At 42.2% G+C, this 23982-nt stretch overlaps 1 protein-coding gene across 1 annotated transcript in view; it reads left to right on the top strand.

Annotated features, from left to right (window-relative positions):
• Positions 1-234: 234 nt before the first annotated feature.
• tshr (thyroid stimulating hormone receptor) overlaps positions 235-23982 on the top strand; it is a 59378-nt gene continuing 35630 nt past the window's right edge. The window contains exon 1 of the mRNA XM_077219991.1: positions 235-469. Within this exon, the coding sequence (XP_077076106.1) occupies positions 306-469 (164 nt within the window). The 5' untranslated portion in view covers positions 235-305. The remainder of the gene's footprint in view (positions 470-23982) is intronic.

Genomic DNA, 23982 nt, shown 5'->3' on the forward strand with positions numbered 1-23982 from the left:
GTGATTTTTTGATATTTTTTTTTTTTGTAAATAGTTATCCTATGCGTTTAAATACTAATAATAGCAACACGCAATTATTAGTAGCCTAAACGAGCGACGTTTCTATCATGTCGCATACAACTATTCAGTTCCCATAGCAACCTCAAGGGCGCCTCAGCGTCCGCCTCACTTACTGACTCTCACACTCAAGCAAGTTTGAGCTTTAAACTGCTCGTCGGTGTTTGTGTGACTACTTAATGGCCCTAACCGCGTGAAGAGGCTGCAGATTTCCAGCGGAAGAAAATAAATATATCCTTTTTTCTATCATGGCAACATGTGTACTGGTAATGTTGATGCTGTCACCAGTGTGTGTAATCGGACATCCGAATGCGTGTCCTCATGGCTGTGAGTGTTCCCAGTGGAAAGCCTTCGCTGTCTCATGCATGGCCATAGATGTTATTCCAACGTTTCCCTCTGTGACAGAAATTTTGTAAGTATGCATTATTTTATTATTAATTGTTCACTTTATTTATATGTTGCCTACTTGCACTTGTACACTGTAGGCCATTGTGTTCATGTTGTAAACACTTTTGCTGCTGTTGAGGTGGGAAACGGGTAACGTTATTGGGACAGATTTCGTGTTATGAGTTTAGACCTGTAATAACATGAAGGTATTTAGTAGTCCATCGTAAAAACATCTTCACAATAAAGTGCATTGTATCGAATGATTAATTTAAATGTTAGTACAAAGTAGTTAAAACTGGTTAAAGTGGGACCATTTAGGCTAATTAATTATTCCTATTATTATTTTTTTATTTGTAGGCTACTTGAGGTCATTTGGCGAGGGATATTCACATATATGTTCTATATTAAATTAATTACAATATTATTGAACAATTGTATTAATAAAAAAAAATAGTAGCATACCATTTTAGGTGACATTATAGTTATAGGCTATAATGCAAATGCATTTGGTTAACATTAAAATAGACTATTCAAATAGATAGATAGACTTGTATTGCTCTCTGCTTCCTTTAAATGCCTTGAAGTGCCTTGAATAGGATGCTGAAGTGCTTCCCACATAAAGTTTGTTTAGGGTTGTTGGGGGTTTGTGGGGAGAGGGGGTTCCTGACTGTACATCAGCCCCGGGACTGTTTATTGTTAATTGTGTGAGCCTCTGCGAATTCACGGTCCAGGGTCTCATCAGCTCTGATCAGCTCTCTCTACCTCAATTGCTGATCCCTCAGCACAGCTCTAGTCTGTGCTGAGGGATCAGCAAGTGAGGTCTTGGGAGGTTGAGTTTGAGAAACCAGAAGTAAATTCAGACCTCTTACCCTCAGCTCAGTAAATCTCCACCAATTCCACAGAAATGTACTGCCATTCCACCCAATCAGCCACATGCTCAGACTTTTTTTTTTCACCTTATAGACATTTTCACCTGTATTAAGTCTTGAGACTTATAGTGAACACTCATAGTGGACTAATGCTGATATTCACTCTCTTAATTTAGTACTAGTAACATTGATTTTTACCATCTAATAGTTCTAAAAATTGTCCAAAAAAAATGTCCAAAAAATATTAGCAGTTAGCTATATATGGCACACAGCCCTGTTGTAAAATTATACTGATCTTTATCATTACCATATTAAGCCATATTACCATATCATTACCTGATTATGCCTTCAACTGAGATTTGAAAGGATTCAGCTATTTCTCAATATTTCAGTGATCTGCTACTTAAAAATGCTTATCAGTTGTTTCAGTATTTGTTTTATATATATATATATATATATTAATACTTTTGAGCTGCTGTTCTTGCAAAAGTAGAGGTTTTATATTTAAAGATTGGAAAATTAGGTATTCATTTCTGACATACTGTGGTTAAGAATTTGTAAATATTAAGACCAGAAAGATCCATGATTTTGGTATGGAGCAAGTGTCACATCTAAGCAAACAGAGGATACACAATTAACTAACCACAATTGAGGATACCCATTTATTTGTGATATCTGCACTGAGATTTGGATGACAGGCCTTGTTTTGCCATGTCTAAAATCATAACTGAGTAAGGTTCTAAAGACATTTTATTCTGGGCAAAAGCAACACTGGCACCCTGTCAAATTTGCCACTCTTGTCACGTAAGTGGCCACATCCGGTCTCGGAATGTGAATAAACGGGCCTTTTTTCGTTTCTGTTTTAAAGTAATTTTATTTTTTGTTTTCCGAAAATGAAACAAATCATTTTTTAAAATTTCACTCATCGGTTTTTACACTGAAAAAGAGAAACGCTTTGTATTTTAATTTTGTATTTTATTTTGTTTTTTAATACCAGTTTCTGATAGGAAAATCAAATGACCAAAAGATACACGGACTGCGAACATAGACAGTGACTGCGAACGGCCGCTGCTTTTTCATTGGCCATTTAGGTTGGCCATTATTGTTCACGTGTTTGTTTAATCTTAAAAAAAAATGTGTGTGTGAGCCTGAATTTTTTTGAATTTCTAAATACATACATTTGCAATACCTTTCAAACAATCCATGTGTTCTTGCTTTTTTCCAAACTCAAAATTTCTCAACTTGAGGCTTTTACATGTAGGTTAAATAAAATAAGCAACTTCTGTTTCATTTTTTTTTTTACCAAAAACTAAGGCTTCAGGTATCAGTGTTGTAATTGTTTGGCTGTAATAATATTTCTGAAGTGTTTTTTTTTTTTTTTTGAATGGGGGGGGGGGGGGGGCATTAAGAGGATCAAGAAGAGGTCAGGGGGGCGTTTGTTCAAAAAAGTTGAGAAGAGTTAAATTTGCAACATCAGTTTGAAGCTCAAACTGTTAATAAAGGCCTTCTGAAGCAAAGCGATGAGTTTGTGTAAAAAAAAAAAAATATATATTTAAAACTTTATAAAGTAAAATAACTAGCTTCCAGCCAAACGAACATACGGATTAGACTTGTCTAAAGCGCGAGTAATACGACGTACTGCTGATATTTACACTACGCCATGATGCACTATGCTACTTCTGACGTCGTAAGTTGCGCTTTAGACAACAACAACAACCTTTATTTATAAAGCACATTTAACACAATACAAATTGATCCAAAGTGCTGTACATAGTGCATAGCAGAACTACGCTATAAAAACAACAATTACAAGTTTCCAAAAGCTAAAGAATAAAAATGTGTTTTCAGAGTAGATTTAAAAATATCCAATGAAGGAGCAGACCTCACATGATAAGGAAGAGCATTCCAAAGCTTAGGCCCAGCGACAGAAAAAGCCTGATCACCCTTTAATTTGTAGCGACATCTTGACACATTTAAAAGCAAGTGATTTGAAAATCTAAGTGCCCTAGCAGGACAGTATGGCACAATAAGATCACAAATGTACCTTGGTGCACAGCCAGACAACGCCTTGTATACAAACATAAGGATCTTAAAGTCAACTCTAAACTTAATGGGAAGCCAGTGAAGGGATGCCAAAACAGGAGAAACATGATCCCTCTTTTTAGACCCAGTCAAAAGTCTTGCAGCCGCATTTTGAACAATTTGTAATCGCGATGGTTTAGATTGAGGAAGACCACAATAAAGAGAGTTGCAATCAGACCCGTCGCTATGGGCGGGCCATAGGGGGCCGGGCCCGCCCCAAAAAATGCTTGTGCACTTGAGGCACAGATAATCTAATTTTAATTTAATTTTTAATATTATCATAGTTGCTAATTTTGTGTTGCATTCATGTTGCATTCTTTATCATTAAAATATTAAAAATACTAAAAATATAAAGAAACAATGGTATGATTTAGTTTGATTGATGGGAATCTACACTGCAACAGCATATCACGGCCTTACAAAAGAATGTTAGGATACGTACGTGACATACAACTAAGCCGCTCAACAGTTACCGCGCATTTTTGAAAGCTGTTTCAAAGCGAGTTTTCGCCGGCTTACTCGCTTCAGTTCCTTCCGAGTAGAATGATACTTTGATGAGGAGGTTCTGCTCGGAGAAATGCTTCCTCCCGCTGTACTGGGACTGGAGAGAGGACAGCGCTGCCTCCACTCAAAATATCTGTGTGAGTGTATTTGCGTGCTTATGTATGTGTGTGTGTGTGTGTGTGTGTGTGTGTGTGTGTGTGTGTGTGTGTGTGTGTGTGTGTGTGTGTGTGTGTGTGTGTGTGTGTGTGTGTGTGTGTGTGTGTGTGTGTGTGTGTGTCATGGCAATGCATATCCCTCTGTTGACTGCTTTAAAATGCAATGTTTGAGAGATGCTTCTAGTGTTACATCTAATATGTTGTGTAGTCAAGTGTTTTATGGATATTCATAACATTGCTTCTGTGTAATGTGGTGTAGGCTTGGCTACATGGTCATATTGCTGTTGGTTATATGTTTAATGTGATTATTACGTTCTGCGCGACTAGAGTTATATATTATATAATAATATATATTATTATAAATATACATAGTGTAGGCTAATAATAATTGTGCCCCCCCCCCATACATTTCATATGCCCCCCTTAAGACTGAGGTCTGGCGACGGGTCTGGTTGCAATAGTCTAATCGTGATGTTACAAATGCATGAATTGCAACTTCTAAATCTTTGCTTGAAAGAACATTCTTCAACTTTGCAATTGATCTTAAATGGAAAAATCTTCTTCTAATAACAGCACTAATTTGTTTGTCGAAAAATAGTGAAGAGTCAAAGATCACTCCAAGGTTTTTGATTTGTTTATAATTTTGTTGAGAGAGGACCTAGCCTAACTGGGCTTTCAGAGCAGGAGTGGAATATGCCGGACAACCCAGAATTAAAACCTCTGTTTTATCCTCATTTAACTACAGAAAATTATTTGTCATCCACCTCTTAAATATCATCTACACATTCCAAAAACAAATCAAATGAAGCAGTGTTGTCAAGCCTTACTGGAAGGTAAAGCTGAGAATCATCTGCATAGCAGTGATATGAACTGTTATACTTCTGAAAAATGAGGGCCAAGGGGAGCATATAAAGGGAAAACAATAAAGGTCCCAAAATAGATCCCTGGGGCACACCAAATAAAACAGGCGCAGATGACGAGGAACAATTTCCTAAATTTACAGAAAAAGTCCTCTTTTCGAGGTAGGAAGCAAACCATTGTAATACAGTGCCCTTGACACCTACCATATATTCTAGCCGTTCAAGGAGAATGTTGTGGTTGATGGTATCAAATGCAGCGCAGAGGTCTAACAAAACCAGCATAACACAAGAGCCTGAATCTAAAGCAAGCAAGATATCATTCGTTACCCTTCACAAAGCTGACTCAGTGCTATGTAATGACCTATAGCCAGATTGGAACATGTCCAAAATATTAAAATAATTCAAATAAACCTGGAGCTGTGAAAAAACGACTTTCTCTAAAAGCTTAGAGATAAAAGGCAGTTTAGAGATCGGTCGATAATTATTGCACATTTCTGGATCAAGTTGAGGTTTTTCAACATAGGATGCACAATTGCATGTTTAAAACTAGCTGGAACGACACCTTTGGCTAAAGAGATGTTTATGATAGCGGTTAGTCAAGTCAAGTCAAGTCATCCTCATTTATATAGCGCTTTTAACAATGTAGATTGTTTCAAAGCAGCTTTACAGAGATAAACATATAATTTAAGGTAACAGAGATTTGTTTGGTTTTATAGTGGCTCTTGAAAAATGTTTTTTCCAGCTAAAGTTAGTTTTGATTGATTCACTTCCGTCTAAATGATCATTTGTTATTAGATTAGGGGGCGCTAAGATGACACCGTTCTCTCTAAACAGACTTTAAACGTGAACCTGTGATAGACGCTGATGGCGTTCACATGCGCATTAAGAATTGATTCTATAGTTATGTGCGTTTGAATATATGTGCGCAGGTTTGTAATTCCTTACAAACCATGCCTAAACAAACTACTTGTCTATAAATTTTGATGCAGAATTTTATTTTATCTTATCACTTTGGGTAGGTACGCGAACCGAAAAATTCCACAACGCTTTATCTGTAGAGTGGTATAGGGATCCTCCATAGGGAGAGGCTAGTTGGCACTTCAGCACTGCATTGTCATCAGGTCCAGGCGAAAGTCCTTCGTCAGATCTGGTAACGGCCTGGATCCAGCAGGCTGCGGGAAAACCTCGGGATAAACAAAGACACTAAAATTAGCGTAGATGCCATTCTTCTTATGATGTAACGAGTACATCAGGATATGAGGGAAGTGTTCCCAGTTCCGGCTGACCTAATCTAAGCAGCCTAATATTGAATTATACTGTTATACTTCTGAAAAATGAGGGCCAAGGGGAGCATATAAAGGGAAAACAATAAAGGTCCCAAAATAGATCCCTGGGGCACACCAAATAAAACAGGCGCAGATGACGAGGAACAATTTCCTAAATTTACAGAAAAAGTCCTCTTTTCGCGGTAGGAAGCAAACCATTGTAATACAGTGCCCTTGACACCTACCATATATTCTAGCCGTTCAAGGAGAATGTTGTGGTTGATGGTATCAAATGCAGCGCAGAGGTCTAACAAAACCAGCATAACACAAGAGCCTGAATCTAAAGCAAGCAAGATATCATTCGTTACCCTTCACAAAGCTGACTCAGTGCTATCAACAAGGCTATAGAGTGTTATGTGAATGCTAGGTCAAAGAGATGTGTTTTTAGTCTAGCTTTGAACTGACAGACTGTGTCTGCTTCCCGGACAATGTTAGGAAGATTTTTCCAAAGTTTTGGTGCTAAATAGGAAAAGGATCTACCGCCAGCAGTCGATTTATATATTCTAGGTATTATCAACTGGCCGGAGTTTTGAGATCGCAATAGACGTGAAGGACTATAATGCGTTAAGAGCTCGCTCAAGTACTGGGGAGCTAAACCATTTAGTGCTTTGTAAGTAATCAGCAATATTTTAAAATTTATACGATGTTTAATTGGGAGCCAATGCAGTGTTGACAGAACCGGGCTAATATGGTTGTACTTCCTGGTTCTGGTAAGAACTCTAGCGGCTGCGTTTTGAACTAGCTGTAGTTTGTTTATTAAGCGTGCAGGGCAACCACCCAGTAGAGCATTACAATAATCTAGCCTTGATGTCATGAACGCATGAACAAGTTGTTCCGCATTTGTCAATGAGAGCATATGACGTAATTTAGATATATTATTAAGATGGAAAAATGCGGTTTAACAGACACTAGACACGTGACTTTCAAATGAAAGATTGGTATCAAAGAGCACACCCAGGTTCCTAACTGACGACGAAGACTTAACAGACCAGCCATCAAGTGTTAGACGGTATTCTAGGTTATTACGTGTGGTAGTTATTACGTATCCTAGAGACCAAGATGAATTAATGATGTTAAGAAGAGGATCTATGACTTCTGGAAGCATCTCTTTCAGTAGTTTAGTCGGTATAGGGTCTAACATACATGTTGTCGATTTAGATGAATTAACGAGTTTGCAAAATTCTTCCTCTCCTATGGCAACAAATGAATCAAATTTTACCTCGGGGAGACTATAATGCACTCCCTGATGTGATGCTGTAGTAGACGGTTGCATAGTTATAATTTTGTCCCTAATATTATCAATCTTATAAGTGAAGAAGTTCATAAAGTCATTACTGCTGTGTTTCTTGGAAACTTCTGGGCTTGAAGCTTTCTTTTTCGTTAGTGTAGCCACTTTTTCAAATAAATACCTTGGATTATGTTTATTTTCTTTTAATAGGGTTGAAAAATAAGCAGATCTAGCAGCTTTTAAAGCCTCTCTGTAAGCAATCGAGCTCTCCTTCCATGAAATCCGAAATACCTCTAGTTTTGTTTTCTTCCAGTTGCGCTCCATTTTTCTGGCTGCTCTCTTAAGGGCCCGGGTGTGCTCGTTGTACCACGGTGTTGGACTATTTTCTTTAATCTTCTTTAAGCGCAACGGAGCAACTGTATCTAAAGTGCTGGAAAGGAGAGAGTTAAAAGTTTCTGTTGCAATATCAAGTTCTTCTAAGCTATCTAGGATGCTGAGACGATGAAACTGATTAGGAAGATTATTGATAAAGCAATCTTTAGTGGCAGAAGTGATAGGTCTAACATACTTGTAACATGGAGTTGGCTTTGCAGCCTTGGCTAAATGTAATTTACATGAGACTAGACAATGATCTGAGATGTCGTCGCTCTGCTGCAGAATTTCAACAGCATCAACATTGATTCCATGTGATAATATTAGATCTAGAGTATGATTACGACAATGAGTAGGTCCTGACACATGTTGTCTAACTCCAATAGAGTTAAGAATGTCTTTAAATGCCAATCCCATTGCATCTTTTCCATTATCTACATGTATATTAAAATCACCAACAATTAGGACTTTATCTGCAGTCAATACTAATTCTGATAGAAAGTCAGCAAATTCTTTGATAAAATCTTTATGGTGCCCTGGTGGCCTGTATACAGTTGCCAGCAGAATTCTCAAACTTGATTTATCGTTTACATTATATATTTTTACATTAAGCACCAACACTTCAAAAGAAATATATTTTAAACTAGATTTTTTAGTGGTTTTGAAAATATTACTATAAATTACAGCAACACCTCCCCCTTTGCCATTCAGGCGAGGTTCATGTTTATAACAGTAATCATGAGGGGTGGACTCATTTAAAGTAATGTAATCATCTGTTTTTAGCCAGGTTTCTGTCATACACAGCACATCTAGGTTATAATCTCAAATCATATCATTAACTATGAGTGCTTTTGAAGTAAGGGATCGAATATTCAGCTACCCAAGCTTTATCGTATGCTCATCTGTATTATATCTATTTTTTATTTGTTGAATATCAATTACATTTTTAACCTTAGATCGGTTTGGACGTTTTTTGGATTTCCAAATTCGGGGATCAGACACAGTCTCTATATGATGATATCTAGGTGAAAGAGCCTCTATGTGATGGGATTTATCTGACCTTGGTGACGCGAGGCCGCTAGCAGACGGTCGGTTTAGCCAGTTTGTCTGCTTCCTGACCTGAGCCCCAGATTGTCATGTTTTGTCTCTAAGACTATGAGCCAAATTACTAGAGAGAAGAGCAGCACCATCCCAGGAGGGATGAATACCATCTCTTTTAAACAGGTCAGGTTTGCCCCAAAAACTTTTCCAATTGTCTATGAATTCTATATTATTTTGCGGACACCACTTAGACAGCCAGCCATTTAGTGATGACAATCTGCTAACTATCTCATCACTCCTTCGAACAGGAAGGGGGCCAGAGCAAATTACAGGGCCTGACATCGTACTTGCGAGTTCAAACACCTCTTTAATATTAATTTTGGTGATCTCCGACTGGCGGAGTCGAACACCATTAGTGCCGACGTGAATAACAATCTTAGAGAATTTACGGTTAGCATTAGCCAGCACTTTTAAATTTGCTTTGATGTCAGGCGCTCTGGCTCCCGGCAAACATGTGACTATGTTGGCTGGTGTCCCTATTTTCACGTTCCGTGTAATAGAATCGCCAATTACCAGGGCACAATCAACAGAATTCTCAGTGGGTGTTTCACTGAGTGGGGCAAATCGATTTGTTGTGGTAATCGGAACGGAAGAGTGTTTTTTTGATCCGTGACTAGAGCGATCCCTCACTGTCACCCATCTGCCTGGCTGCACAGGCAATAATTCAGCCGGAACCGAATCATGTAAAGAGTTCACTATGCTAGGCGCATCCAAAGTAGAATCTAAAGCTCTAGCACACTTACTATCCTCAATTAAAGTTTGGATGCGTGTTTCTAATTCTGAAATCTTCTCCGTCAGCCTGACTGTTTCCTTGCATTTATCACATATAAACCCTATATTGCCGACGGGGAAGGCTATGCTAAACATGTAACATGAAGTGCAGGTGACAATAACAGGACAAGACATTACTCACCGTGTTTGTTGACAGATTCTTACTCACCTGGGCTTTTTATGAACTCAGAGGCGCGGGCGCGCGAGAGAAAAATAAATAAATAACTGAGCGCACGGGTGGAGCGTTAACAGGCTAGCGAGTTACTAGCGTGTTGTTCTAACTATAACGGAAGCTAGGGATGTCAGGTTAATCTGAGATGTTGTCTAAGCTGTATTTAGTAGTATAAACAACTAGAAATGGTAGTAAATGATGGTTCAAAACAGAAAGAAATACAAAGCTAATACGAGGCTTAGACGGAGCTTACAGCCTCGAAGCAAACAAAACACAGAAGGCAGCTAGGCAGACAGTAGCAATCGATCAGGATCAGCGTACCATATTACTAATGGTAGAAAAAACATCCTTAAAAAGACGAGCCGGGAAAATATCTAATTTAGAACCAAAACACTTCATAGTAGAGATCATATCAGCTAGCTGAGTTGGAGAGACAGGTTTAAAGTTTGACAGGCAACTCATAGGACAGGGCAGTTGCAAATGACATGGTTCAGAGGGAACAATGGAACTTCTAATATCATACATTTTTTGTGCGAAATGTTTTTAAAAATCTTCAGAAAGCTCAAAAGAGGCCTCAGATAAAATATTCGTAGTCGGGTTTAGAATGGAGTCGATCGTATCAAACAGGACTTTTGGTCGCTTAGCGTTATCGGAAATTAATTGAGAAAAGAAATTCGATTTTGCCTTCTTTACTGCCGTTTGATAGTTGAACAGACTTGATTTTAAAATGTCAAAAGAAACCTGTAGCCTATCTTTTTTCCACTTTCGCTCCGCTTTTCGACACTCTTGTCTGAAAGCGCGGGTGACATCATTTAACCACAGCTGACCAGCAACCTTCATCTTTTTACACTTAAGCGTAGCAACAGTGTCCATAGATAAAGAGGATGCTTTATAAAATATCTTAGTCAAGCATTCAGTAATAGACGCAATTAGACTGCGTATGGCCGTTTGGTCGGAAGCTAGAATAAGCTAGAATATTGCGCTAATACTGTCAAATACACACTTAAACAAAGGTTTACTTAAACAAAGTTGGTTATGTCTAAAGTGAAAGCAAACAGAGAAAATTGAGAGAAAATGTGCTTGTCAAATGCGTGTAGCCTATTTTAGACGCGTCGCATGCAGGTCTTAAAGAGACAGTAGCCTAAAAGTAAACATGCTTCCCCTTGTCCTTAAAGGGTTACTAAACCCTAAAACAATTTTTATTTAGTTAATGATCTGTAAGACTGGGGCTTTATTAGTGCTGTTCATTGATTTGAGTAAATCTTTTGACAATTGGGTATAAAGTGTTTTAATTCTACAATATATGGTGTAAAAATGTCTGAGTAATGCCCTCTTCTGGTTGAACGGTGGCTACTGCAGTTGAATTTTCCTGTTGGAAGTTGTGGTGCCGCGTGACGTAAGCAGGCACCAGCCTTTGGTACGAGCTCACCACGCCCTTGGCATAGGATCAGCCCCTGGTATAAAAACATCTTGTTCTGTCTAAACCACTGTAGCGAGTCAGGAGTTGGAATTGTGAGTATTGAAAACAGATAGCATATATTAGCATCTAGTTAGCATAGCATTTATATAGTTATCGAGATTATTTCGTGTTGCCTAGGTAGTTAATTAGCATAGTTGTTAGTGTAGTATTGTTAGAAGCATAGTTAGTTAGTAGCATAGTATTACATCAGTTAGGATAGCTTCAAGTTAGCGTAGATTTTTAGCATTAGCTTTATCTGTATTTAGTACAATGGTTAGGATGGGAGGTAGGTGTAGTGTTGCTGGTTGCAACAGCACTGTTCGTACTGAAAAGTGACGCAGTGCCAAACGCTGCTCCTCCAGCATGGACTCCACCACCACAGCGGCGACTTGATGTGAGTGAGCATATATCATCAATCACAATTTATGTTGCTTCCTATTAGGCTAAAGTTAACCCTCTGAAACGCCTGCGCGTTTTGCTGGACTTTTTCACATAGCATCAAAATAGACTTAAAATACTCCGTCATATTATGGTCATACAGACTTAAAGGTGCTCTAAGCGATGTCACATGTTTTTTTAGGCCAAAACATTATTTGTCACATACAGCAAACATCTCCTCACTATCCGCTAGCTGCCTGTCCCCTGAACACAATGTAAAAAAGTGCGGTCTCTGCAGAAACCCCAGGCTCCACAAACAGCAACAAAAACAAACTGGGCTAACCCGCACCATGAAACATAACAAATTGTTTCAGCCAATAACCGACATGAAGGATTTGGGGATGGGGTTTGGGGGGTTAGTGCGCAGATGAGGAGGAGGGAGGGTCTAGCTAGCCTCCGTTTTGTTTGATAATACTTTAAACATCAACAAGAAGTGACGTCACCTGATATTGCTTAGAACACCTTTAAGAAATATGAAAAAAAAAAAACTGTGAAATGTCTACTTTTTTTATGTGTCCACTTACAATCAAAACAAAAGTGGAAAATAAAGAAAATAAACCGGGTATGCTTTCTGCTGCACCGTCTCCGTGAACTTTCTGGAGCACGTCTCTAAACTTAAACAAAACTCAGCGAATACTAGTCACACAGCACAGGCATCAGCAATATATCTTTATAAACGTTTACGTCTCTGCTATTAAATTATCTAATTCAAAACGAAAACAAATGTTCTCTGTTTATGTAATCTGTATGAAAAGATAGAGATGTTAGTCGTTCTCATTATCTTATGTGAACATGCCTACAGAGAGGACTTGCCAGTGTGTGGAGTCATGCTCTGACAAGGGGTTGAGTTACCCTTTAAAGGGATATTTCACCCAAAAATTCAAATTCTGTCATTATTTACTCACTCTTATGTTGTTCTAAACCTGTATTAATTTATTTATTGTTCTGAACACAAAAGAAAATATTTTGAAGAATGTGGCAAACCAAACAGTTTTGGTCCCCATTGACTTCCATAGGTAAAAAATATACTATGGAAGTCACTGGGGTAGGCTACATCAACTGTTTGGTTACCCACATTCTATCAAATAACTTTTATTTTCAACTAAAGAAAGAAACTTATTCGGGTTTAAAATTTTTTTGGGAGAACTATCCCTTTAATGTTAATAAAACCACAAAACATACTCGGTTACTAACGTAACCTCGGTTCTCTCTAGAGAGGGAACGAGTACTGCGTAATATCTTACGCTACGGGGAAAACCTCTTTTCCACGAGATATTGAAGCCAAAAATAATCTTTAATTTTGTAATCAATGTAAAACGCGTTGCGGCAGCATGCAGACATAGGCAAGACGGCTCGCGTGCCTATTGGCTGACCTGCAGCAACAGCAGCAGCCTATCGAGAGAGGCCCTGCATGACGCCATATCCAATGGGGGCGCTTAGGCTGATACCAACTTGTTTTCATCGCCGAAGCGAACCAGAGGGTGTTGTAAGCATGGCAAGATACGCAGTACTCGTTCTCTCTCTAGAGAGAACCGAGGCTTACGTTAGTAACCGAGTACGTTTTCTTACGAGAGTATCTCTCATACTGCATAATATCTTACGCTATGGGGAACACAGTGTAACACGCCGTGCGTACTGGGATCCAACACCAAAGTCCCAAGGGCAGAATCCCGGGGCTCATATAGAGAATAATCACCAAAGACTCACAGAGAGTCAAGAAAGAGAGGCTAGAAGCGTCATTCCCTATAAATAGCATCCCACGGGAGCTAACCATATTAATAGTGCACCACGCAGCCAGGGTGAAATCTTTCAGCCTGAACTGAGTGGCAGTACGGGTTTTTAATACCCTGTTCTATCGATCAGTGAGCAATGCACAAGCAAAACTCAGCATTCTGAGCCGGCGCAGCAGGGCAGATAGTACTGAATTCTAGACCGACAGAAGCTTGGCCTGTAAGTTGGGAACCTCTAGGTTATAAAACCTTATAAATGTAGACGCCGAGGCCCAGCCTGCCGCCGTGCAGATATCTTGCAAGGTAATCCCGCTAGACCACGGCCACGACGAGGTCACGCCTCTCATGGAGTGCGCTCAAAGGACACTGCAGGCCCTTAGAAGTGTAAGCCAGCGCTATAGCATCGACTATCCATCTGGATAGGCTCTGTTTTGATGTGGCCAGTCCCTTAGAACGTCCGCCAAACAAAACGAAGAGCTGCTTAGTCTGTCTGAAAACAGACGAGGGGGACACATAAGCTCTTAGTGAAGGAAAGGCGGACAGGGAAATAACCTGGGCCCTGAACGGTGTGTTGAGGGATTTAGGCACGTACCCGTGCCTTGGTTTGAGTATGACTTTTGAATCTTTAGGCCCAAACTCCATACACGACGTGCTTACCGAAAGCGCTTGTAAGTCCCCTATGCGCTTCACTGAAGCAAGAGCCTTAAGAAACACCGTTTTGAAAGACAGATGTTTCATGTCTGACAAATGGATTGGCTCGAATGGGGCACCTTCATGGCTTCCAAAACCGTAGAAAGGTCCCACACAGGGACTGAAGGGGGTCTGGGAGGGTTCAGCCTCCGAGCTCCCCTGAGGAATCGCACGACCAGGTCGTTTTTCCCCAGTGACTGGCCAGACGTCGGTTTTGTATACGCCGCTATGGCCGCCACATATACTTTGAGCGTGGACGGAGTTCTGCCCTTATCCAGCAGCTCTTGAAGGTAGGAGAGTACTTCCGTAACCCCGCAGTCTACGGGTGAAAAGCCCTGAGCTTGACACCAGGCAGAGAACACAGACCATTTCGAGGAATAGAGCCGTCTAGTAGACGGGGCCCTTGCCTGCGTGATCGTGTTTAACACTCCCTCCGGGAAGTTAGCGGGAACCCGTTGATGGCCCATGCATGTAGGGACCATAGATCCGGGCGAGGATGCCAAATCGAGCCCTTTGCCTGAGAGAGGAGGTCTTTCCTCAACGGTGTAGACCACGGGGAAGTGCTGGTCAGCTGCATCAGGACTGGGAACCAAGTCTTGTTTGTCCAGAGCGGAGCCACGAGCAGCACTGGGCGTCCATTTTCCCTGATTCGTGAGGCAGCTGAGCACCTGAGGCAGGAGCGAGACGGGGGGAAAAGCATAGAGGGGGCTGCGGGGCCAGTAATGGGCCAGCGCATCCCTGCTCTTGGAGAAAAAGTTCGGACAGTGAGCAGTTTCTTGGGACGCGAACAGGGCCACCTGCGCTCTGCCGAATGTCTCCCTCAGCAGTCGGATCGTCTGCGGGTGCAGCGACCATTCTCCTGCTGGAACATTGTTTCTGGACAGTCTGTCTGGTCCTAGATTCAGGTAACCAGGCACATGCGCTGCTTTCAGTGAAAGCAGGTTGTGCTGAGCTCAGACCAGGAGGCGTTCAGTCAGCCTGTAAAGGTTTCAGGACCTGATGCCGCCCTGGTGATTTATGTATGCCACCACTGACATGTTGTCCGACCGGACCAAGACGTGGTGACCTTTTATCTGGGGACAGAAGCGTTGTAGCGCGTTGTCGACTGCCATCATTTCCAGACAGTTTATGTGTAGAGGCTTTTCCCGTTCTGACCACTGGCCAAAGAACGGTCTGCCCTCGAGCAGCACTCCCCATCCCGAGGTGGAGGCGTCCGTGGACACCACCTTCACACTTGAGAAATTCCCCAGACTCACACCTGACTGATACCAGTCGGTTTCTTTCCAAGGTTCCAGAGCTGAGACGCATTTTAGACCGACCTTGAGGCGAAACAGACAAGAGGTCCATGCCCGGGGTGGAACTCGCGCTCTCAGCCACAACTGCAGTGGGTGCATGGAAAGCAGACCAAGCTGGAGTACGAAGATGCTGAGGCCATGAGACCCAGCATTTTCTGAAATCTTTTGAGCAGGACTATAGAGCCACGGCGGAAGGCGACAGACATGCTGTCACGGACAGCACTGTTCCCAGAAAAGAAATTTTCTGTCTGGGAGACAGCGAACTCTTCGCCCAATTGACTGTGAGACCCAGATTCTCGAGATGCTCGAATAATGTGGTCCTGTGTTCTATGAGCTCTGAGTGTGATCGAGCTAGAATCAGCCAATCGTCCAAGTAGTTCAAAACTCGCATGCCCCGAAGTCTCAAGGGTGGAGAGCCGCGTCCATGCACTTTGTAAATGTACATGGACAGGGCGAACGGTAGGACTGTGTATTGATATGCCTGGCCCTCGAAGGCGGATCTCAAGAATCGCCTGTGACGTGTCGCTATTTGTATTTGGAAATAGGCGTCTTTCAGATCTATTGACATAAACCAGTCCTCTTGGTGAACTTGCGTGAGGATTTTCCTGGTTGTAAGCATTCTGAACTGGTGCTTCACAAGCACTCTGTTCAGCTGTCGCAGATCTAGAATGGGTCTGAGACCCCCGTCTTTTTTCGGCACCAGAAAATATCTGCTGTATAGATCCCCTTCGCTCTGAGATAAAGGTTCTATGGCCCCTTTGCTCAGTGGTTTCGCTATCTCAGCTCGAAGTAGATGAGTTACTTCGTTTTTTACAGTAGTTTCGACTCGCGCCGTGTAACAGCGGGGACGTCGAGCGAACTGCAGCGAATAGCCTCTTTTTATAGTGTTCAGCACCCATTCTGATACCCCGGGAAGCTTTGCCCACGCATCTGCATGAATAGCTAGAGGTAGAATGAAATCTTGGCTCTGGCCGCGGCATAGCGGTATGCTGAGAATAAACACTGTGTTTGCAGTGTACGAGGCGGGGGGCGCGATGATCACAGCGGGCAGTCTGGCCGCACTCGACCTCTCTATGACAGTTTGTGGAGAGAAGGCGAGCGGGACGAACCCCGTGGGGTCTAGCATGTCTGTGAGGGAATGTGGGCGCGGGACAGCGGGCACACTCACTGCACTGAGAACACCGTCGGTCTGAGCTGACTGAATGTGTGCTGGTTTGATTTTTACAAAAACTGTGGGAGATGCATCGTGTACTGTTTGTGGGCACTGTGTCGTGGGCACATTCACTACATTTAATGCACAATCGACATGAGTCGATTTTATCCGTGCTAGCCCTGTACTGTGGCAGGCTGTGTCTGTGTGTGGGAATGGGCACTGAGACGTGGGCATTCTTACAACACTCATAACACCATCGGCCGTTTTTGGGATTTCTCTGGGTCGGCGTAAAAATGGTGTTTGTGTGCAGGCAAGCGGGCTGTGGAACCGGCTTGTTTACTGCGAAATACACTGGAACAGTCACATTGTTTGAAACTGAACGAGTGAGAAGTTTCGGTGGAGTCTGGCCGCGGCGAGACTTAAACACCGTAGTTTTCCTAGGAGACTAGGAAGACTCTGAGCTGACTGTATGTGTGTTGGTTTCGTTTTACAGAAACCGTGGTACATGCAGTGTGTATTGTTTGTGGGCACTGGGTTGTGGGCACATTCACAACATTTAATGCACAATTGATATGAGTCGATCTCATTTGTGCGAGCCCTGCACTGTGGCGGGCTGTGTTTGTGTGTAGAAATGAACACTGGGCTGTGGGCATTTTTATTACACTCATAACCCCATCGGCTGTGGCCGGAATACCAGAAAATACACTGCTTATATGATTTTTCTGGGTCGCCGTGGAAACGGCATTTGTGTGCAGGCAAGCGGGCCATGGTAACGGCTTGTTTACTGCAAAATACACTGGAACAGTCGCATTTTCTGGAACTGAACGAGCGAAAAGTTTCGGTGGAAGTCTGGCCGCGGCAAGACTAAATTTGATCTGGTGCGAGAGCTGGAATCGAACACGGGTCTCCCGTATGAAGGCTTTAGATTTCGCCACTGAGCCACAGGGGGAAACGACATAAGCTTAAATTAGCTCGAGGAGATAAGTGAGCGTCATCACAGTTTTGTGTGTGTCAGCGTTTGTTTGCAGGGGTGCGTGTTATACAACAGGCTCATTGCTGCAATATTGACATTTTCAGCTGCTCAAACTAAGAGGAGCTGAGAAATGTTTGAGAAATGGAGATTGGTCCGGCCTCGGCAGGACTAAAACGTACTCTTTCCTCATTTCGCCGGTGACGCATGCCCACGGGGGGCGGGGGCGGGGTAGCTTTCACGTAAAGAAAGCTAGCCGCGGTTTTGTTGCTGGCCCGTTTCCCTGACGACTCGCGGGCAGAAGAGGGGAGGTCCACAGAGCTCGACCAATCCTCACTGTCCGACACCAGGATAGAGCAGCTGGCCTTCTCTACAGATGCAGCTATCTCGTCGTCATTAATGGCGGAGGCGGCGGTGCGTGGCGGCCGTTGTCCGTCAGTGAGCAACTCGATTGAAGCTGGTGAAGCTGGCGGGCGAACCGGCGAGCTTTCACGGGCTGGAGACGGCGCGGCACTACAGCTTTTACGGCGCAGCACTACAGCGGGCGGGAGTGTAGACTCTGAGAAAAAAGTCACCATGGCAATAGCTCGCAATGGTGGCAGCCGCCGTCAGCGAGCGCGAGAGCTGCATGATCCTTACCCAGGCGGGAAACGCAGATGAAATGGCGGTCCCCGTCGCTGAGTGCGGCTCGGCACGAGCCACAGGAATGAAGCACCTTAAAAAGACGCTGCTCTTTTAGATAAAGAGAGTAAAAGGATATTGATGCTGGAAAGCGTAGCAGGTACGGCGACTGAAGGCGGCAAGTTAAAGGCCAGCGACTTCAGGTCCAAGGCTCGTCGCGCAGAAAGCTTGTTAACGACGGCGAGGCTTCTCACTCTGGATCAAGCGATTCGTGAGCTTCGCTGTAGAGATGAAATTCAGTTTGTATCAGCCTATCGAGCTATATTTATAGGCCAAGGGCACGCCTATCCTGGCAGGACGTGACGTAATAGGCGCGAAGCGCCCCCATTGCATATGGCGTCACGCAGGGCCTCTCTTGATAGGCTGCTGCTGTTGCAGGTCAGCCAATAAGCACGCGAGCCGTATTGCCTATGTCTGCATGCTGCCGCAACGCGTTTTACATTGATTCAAAATTAAGGAAAATTTTTGTCTTCAATATCTCGTGGAAAAGAGTTTTTCCCCGTAGCGTAAGATATTATGCAGTACGAGAGATACTCTTGTAAGAGAACACAAAGAGGAAATCACTCACAGCTCTTGACTGAGAACTTTATAGCTTTAATAAGAATCAATGTATAATTTACACAGTGAAGTCTATGTTGTGTTTTATTTTCATATTTGTTCATTTAATTACTTTCTTGAATGCTACTGTTAAATACACCTAATGTAGCTGAAAAAATAAAGCACTGTTTATTTAATTTGTATATTAAGCTGTCTATGTGTAGCCTAATGTGTATCTTTGTTCTTAATTTTTAATAACAAAGAAAATAATGACAATTATCTTCGCTACTTTGGCCCAAATGTCTGCCATTCTTTTTTATTTTATATTTTGTTACCTAAGGCTTTGTCTTTAAAATAGGGAGATTAGTTTGGCTGTAATGCTCAGTCACTTGCAAAATAGTAAAACCAACATGAAAAAGAATTGTGATAAAATCGTGAATCGTGATTTTCCTAAAAAATATTCATAATATGATATTTTTGCCATATCGCCCACCCCTACTTGAGGGTGAGTAAATCATGGGGTAATTTTCATTTTAAAGTGAACTACTCCTTTAATGGTATGGTCACAACAGACTGATGTTTTGCTAATTGTGTTCAGAGTTTTGACAGTGTGACTACAGATTGGACAAAAGGATGTTTGCAATTGTAAAAACAAAACAAACAAAAAAACACTGTAAATAAGAACTAGTATCCTCCTATCCTTTTATATTTTGTAGCAGTTACCCCTGTGTGTGGTGAATATATGTAAATGTAATGTGATGTGTGTAAAATATCATGTAAAGTACTTTGAATATATTGTATTTTAGAATTATTAGGTGTAGTTGAGTATCGAGTCCAATTTCACTAGGGACAATAAAGTATATTCCATTCTATTCCATTCCATTCCACATTATAAAAACAATTTCCTTTGTTTTTTTGAACAAATTGACAATGCTCATGGACATTCATGCATTTAATTATGTACAACCGTCTGCTGTTTGCTACGTTATTAATTGCTTATGCTGTGTTGATCACATAATACTGTTTCTCTGTTGTTCTCTGTCTTACCCCCTCAAAACATCTAGCCATTAGTTCATTGCATAAGTCATTAAATGCAAAATGGGTGAACTAATCTGCCAAAGCATATTTTATATATACGTATTTCTATTAGAAATTTTTAAATGTATAAACATGTCCAGAATTGATTAATTGCGCAAGTGAATCTTGAATTTCACTATAATAAAGGAGTAAAGCATTGTATCAACCAATGATCATCCAGTTGCAGGTTTTCTTTGTCTCTTTGGTACATTTCTCAGATCACAATTGACATTTTCAAAACTACTTGTTTAACCTGCACATCATCTAGTCTCTTTTCCACATCAGAAAAGCAATTTCTCATTCTTCTGAACAAATTGCAAGTGCTTTTCTACATTCATGCAACGATTATATACAGTTATCTTCTGTCATGTTGAGCAAAATATGTTATTCTGGTTCTCTGTTGAATAGTCTTACCCTTCAAAACATCTAGGCATTAGTTCACTGTAACTTATTAAATGCAAAATGGTTAAAATAGCCTAGTTTATAATAATTTATGAAACATATTTTCTACATTTCTATTTATCTTGAATTTCACTAATGCATATTAGATCAATCAATGATCTACCAGTCTTCTTAAAATAGCTCAGAGGTGCATCTCATGACCAGCAAGCAGGTTATGCGACATACCCAGGTGTTTAAGGGTAAGTAAATAACCTTGGCTTCCAGGTTCCAAAAAACAGAGGTTACTTTCAGGCTGTAAAAGTAGCCAGCCATAGCAACATATTCGCTGAACAAAACCTAAGGGTTAATTTATTTCAGAGCTATCAGTGCATGTGTGACCTATTGACAAGACTCCACTATATAGTTATATATCAATATATATAAAAACATTTCACCTGTTTTCACACATATTCCAATTTTCTTAATGATTTATGCAAAACTCTACACAAATATGGCCAAATTTTACACAGGTTTATCCATGTTCTAATTCATAAAACACATAATATACAGTGCATCCCGAAAGTATTCACAGCTCTTCACTTTTTCCACATTTTGTTATGTTACAGCCTTATTCCAAAATGGATTAAATGCATTATTTTCCTTAAAATTCTACAAACAATACCCCATAATGACAATGTGAAAGAAGTTTGTTTAAAATCTTTACAAATTTATAAAAAATATAAAACATATCACATGTGCAAAAGTATTCACAGCCTTCACAGCCACCCAGCCAAACTGAGCGATCGGGGGAGAAGGGCCTTAGTCAGGGAGGAGACCAAGAACCTGATGGTCACTCTGACAGAGCTCTATTGTTTCTCTGTGGAGAGAGGAGAACCTTCCAGAAGAACAACCATCTCTGCAGCACTCCACCAATCAGGCCTGTATGGTAGAGTGGCCAGACGGAAGTCACTCCTCAGTAAAAGGCACATGACAGCCTGCCTGGAGTTTGCCAAAGGTCTCCTGAAGGACTCTCAGACCATGAGAAACAAAATTCTCTGGTCTGATAACACCTGAATGGCAAGCTTACCAAGCCGATCTGCTTAAGGACTTGAGTCAGGGTCTTTCCTCTGATGCGGTATCCAAGCTCCGCCGCACCACAGATCTGGCTCTCCGCGCCACCAAGCATCTTGGTAGATCTATGGCGGCGATGGTGGCAACGAAGAGGCACCTGTGGGTAAACCTGGCGGACATCGGAGAGAAATAGAAGGGCTTTCTCCTCGATGCCCCGGTCTCTCAATTGGCACCTCCGTAGAGGCGATGGTGGGAAAGTTCAGAGAGGCGAGGGCACGCTCGGCGGCATTTAGATTATGTAAACCGCGCCAATCCGAGTCTGCGCCCAGGCAGCTAAGAGGTCCTGGCCCGTCCCAGCTTGAGAACCATAAAAAGGACCAGAGGGCTATTATTGCCTCCCGGGCCCCTCCTCCTCCTCCTCCTCCTCAGAGAAATAGGTCACAGAGAAGGCGCGACCAGAAGAAAAGAAAACAAGATTTGAGGGAGGTGATCCAGCACAGGCGCTCCCAGCACCAGTGAACTATCCTACCCTCTGAGGGTCTACCTCTATCCTACCTCTTTTACATTTAATGCCTCTGCTATTCAAGTCACAGGTTGAGCTTTGCAGGTCACTTCACCACTGTGAAAGATTAAAGCAACCTCAGGGGAATAGGGGAATGTTTATATAAAAAAATATATATATTTTTTTTTTTAAAGGGGCAATTTGACTGGGGCCTTGGAGCTCCCATTTTTAGGGAAGGTTATCATGACACCCTTACTATATGCCTCCTCTAACTAAGCGTTGGGTTATGAGGTTCTTATATGGTCGGAAGCAGTAGAACGAACCATATCACTTGTAGCTTGGCCTCCTCTCAATTAGAAAGTTATTTTTCTAAGCCGTCGCTCATCTGAGCTCCAGATAATTGATATGGCAAGCGTTCGGCCCTCTTAGGAGAGAATACCCTCGCTAAAGAGAGTAAAGGCCACTATGCTGAAGCCTCCGCTCCACCCAGCTCCAGATAGATCATGACTTCAAGCGCGGTCCTCTATGGGCCACCTTGATAATCACCCTGTGGTGATTGTGTTGGCTTCCTCTCACTTAAGAAGAGTCGTTATGTCGAAGCCATCGCTCCACTGAGTTCCAGGGTGCATGATACTTTCAAATGAAGGCCTGTGGTAAGGCCACCTTGATCATTTCCCTGTAGTGAGTGAAGTTGGCTTCCTCTCACTTAAGAAGAGTCGTTATGTTAAAGCCACCGCACCACTGAGCTCCAGGAAGGTCATGAATGCATGTGTGCTTGGCCCTCAATGTTAGAGCTGCCCCGATAATCGGCCTAGGCTAAGTACTTTAGGAATGCGTCTCTTTTTTGCTGTAGCATCTCCGCCGCCTAGTCTGCAGTAGCTCAGAATAGTCTACTTCTGAAGGAGAGCCTCTCCAGCCCAAGACTGGCAGCTAGTGATCCTGGTACGTCGCCTTCTCCTAATGTGAGTTGTAGGCCCTGTGGCCTCCTCAAACTGCCTAGGTTGAGCTGACTCCTCTTGATACTAGAGTAGAAGCGATATCCTGAGCTACAGTTCCCTAGCGGTGTTTAGCACAGACAGGCGTTGCAAGCTACTTCCTCAGAAGGCTTCCCCTGTGGATGTCACCTGGGCGTTGTCAGGTTTCCTCTCGCTTAGAGAGTGACAAGCAATATGCTGAAGCTGCCACTCTCTAGAGCTTTGGTTAGTGGCATTATCTAGCCTGTGGCAAGACTTTCCTGTGAAAGCTCCTTGGTTTTGACCTTCAAGTTGGGGTTTTTGAGTGATTAGGCCTCTTCCATGGAATTCTTCCTGATGGGGCCTCTACTTCTCCAGAGCTTAGCTCGGAGAGCAACCTGTTTTGGAGATAGATTCAAGTAATTGTTCAGGTCTCTACCCTTGAGTGCTTGTCTTGGGCCAGGCTGATATCAACCGCCCTTAAATGGTGAGGATTCTCTGAGAACACTTCGCTCCCAGAGCTCTGAAGCCCCTTGTGCCCTGAACCAATGGTGCTCAGGTTGAGCCGATTAAGTACTCCCTCCTATCCAGGATGGTATTGAGTACACTCTCTTAGAGCTCAAACACTTACCTTTTACCTAACACTTGTGTTATTCTGTAGTAGTAGGCCCTGAATTAGTGGGCCTCCTCGACAGTTTGGCTGCAAGAGACCTATGCTCCCCTTGCTTAAAGGGTAAAAGGCGCTAAGCTGAGTACATCACTTGTTTTTGGCAATGTGAGTGAATATCCCAAGCCCAGCAGACCTCTACTGGCTAGCTCTGCTAGAAATTGACTTGCTACAAAGTAGTTGGCCCTTCACGGAGCTTACTGGAGCCTCCCTGACACTAGGGACACCTAACTCACATTAGAAAACCTATGTAGAGTACCCACAGTGCTTTGAAAAAGATAGCACTCTGTAGGTCCAGGGTCAAGCGTAACGTAGTAACCAGAAGGGGTGAGTGGTTTTGTATTAATGGGGCTTCCTGTATAATCCCCTTTGACGAGAACTGGATGGCATGTTCTCTAAACGCCCCTAATATACTTCCTTGTTCGCACTAGAATTATGTCATAGTCTGTTGCTGGCCAATATGATTGCCGTGATTTGAAAGTTGCTTTAGGTACC

The sequence above is a fragment of the Siphateles boraxobius genome, unplaced genomic scaffold, assembly GCF_051911475.1.
Source record: "Siphateles boraxobius isolate OS27281-9 unplaced genomic scaffold, OSU_SipBor_1 8, whole genome shotgun sequence".
In the NCBI taxonomy this organism is placed as follows: Eukaryota; Metazoa; Chordata; class Actinopteri; order Cypriniformes; family Leuciscidae; genus Siphateles; species Siphateles boraxobius.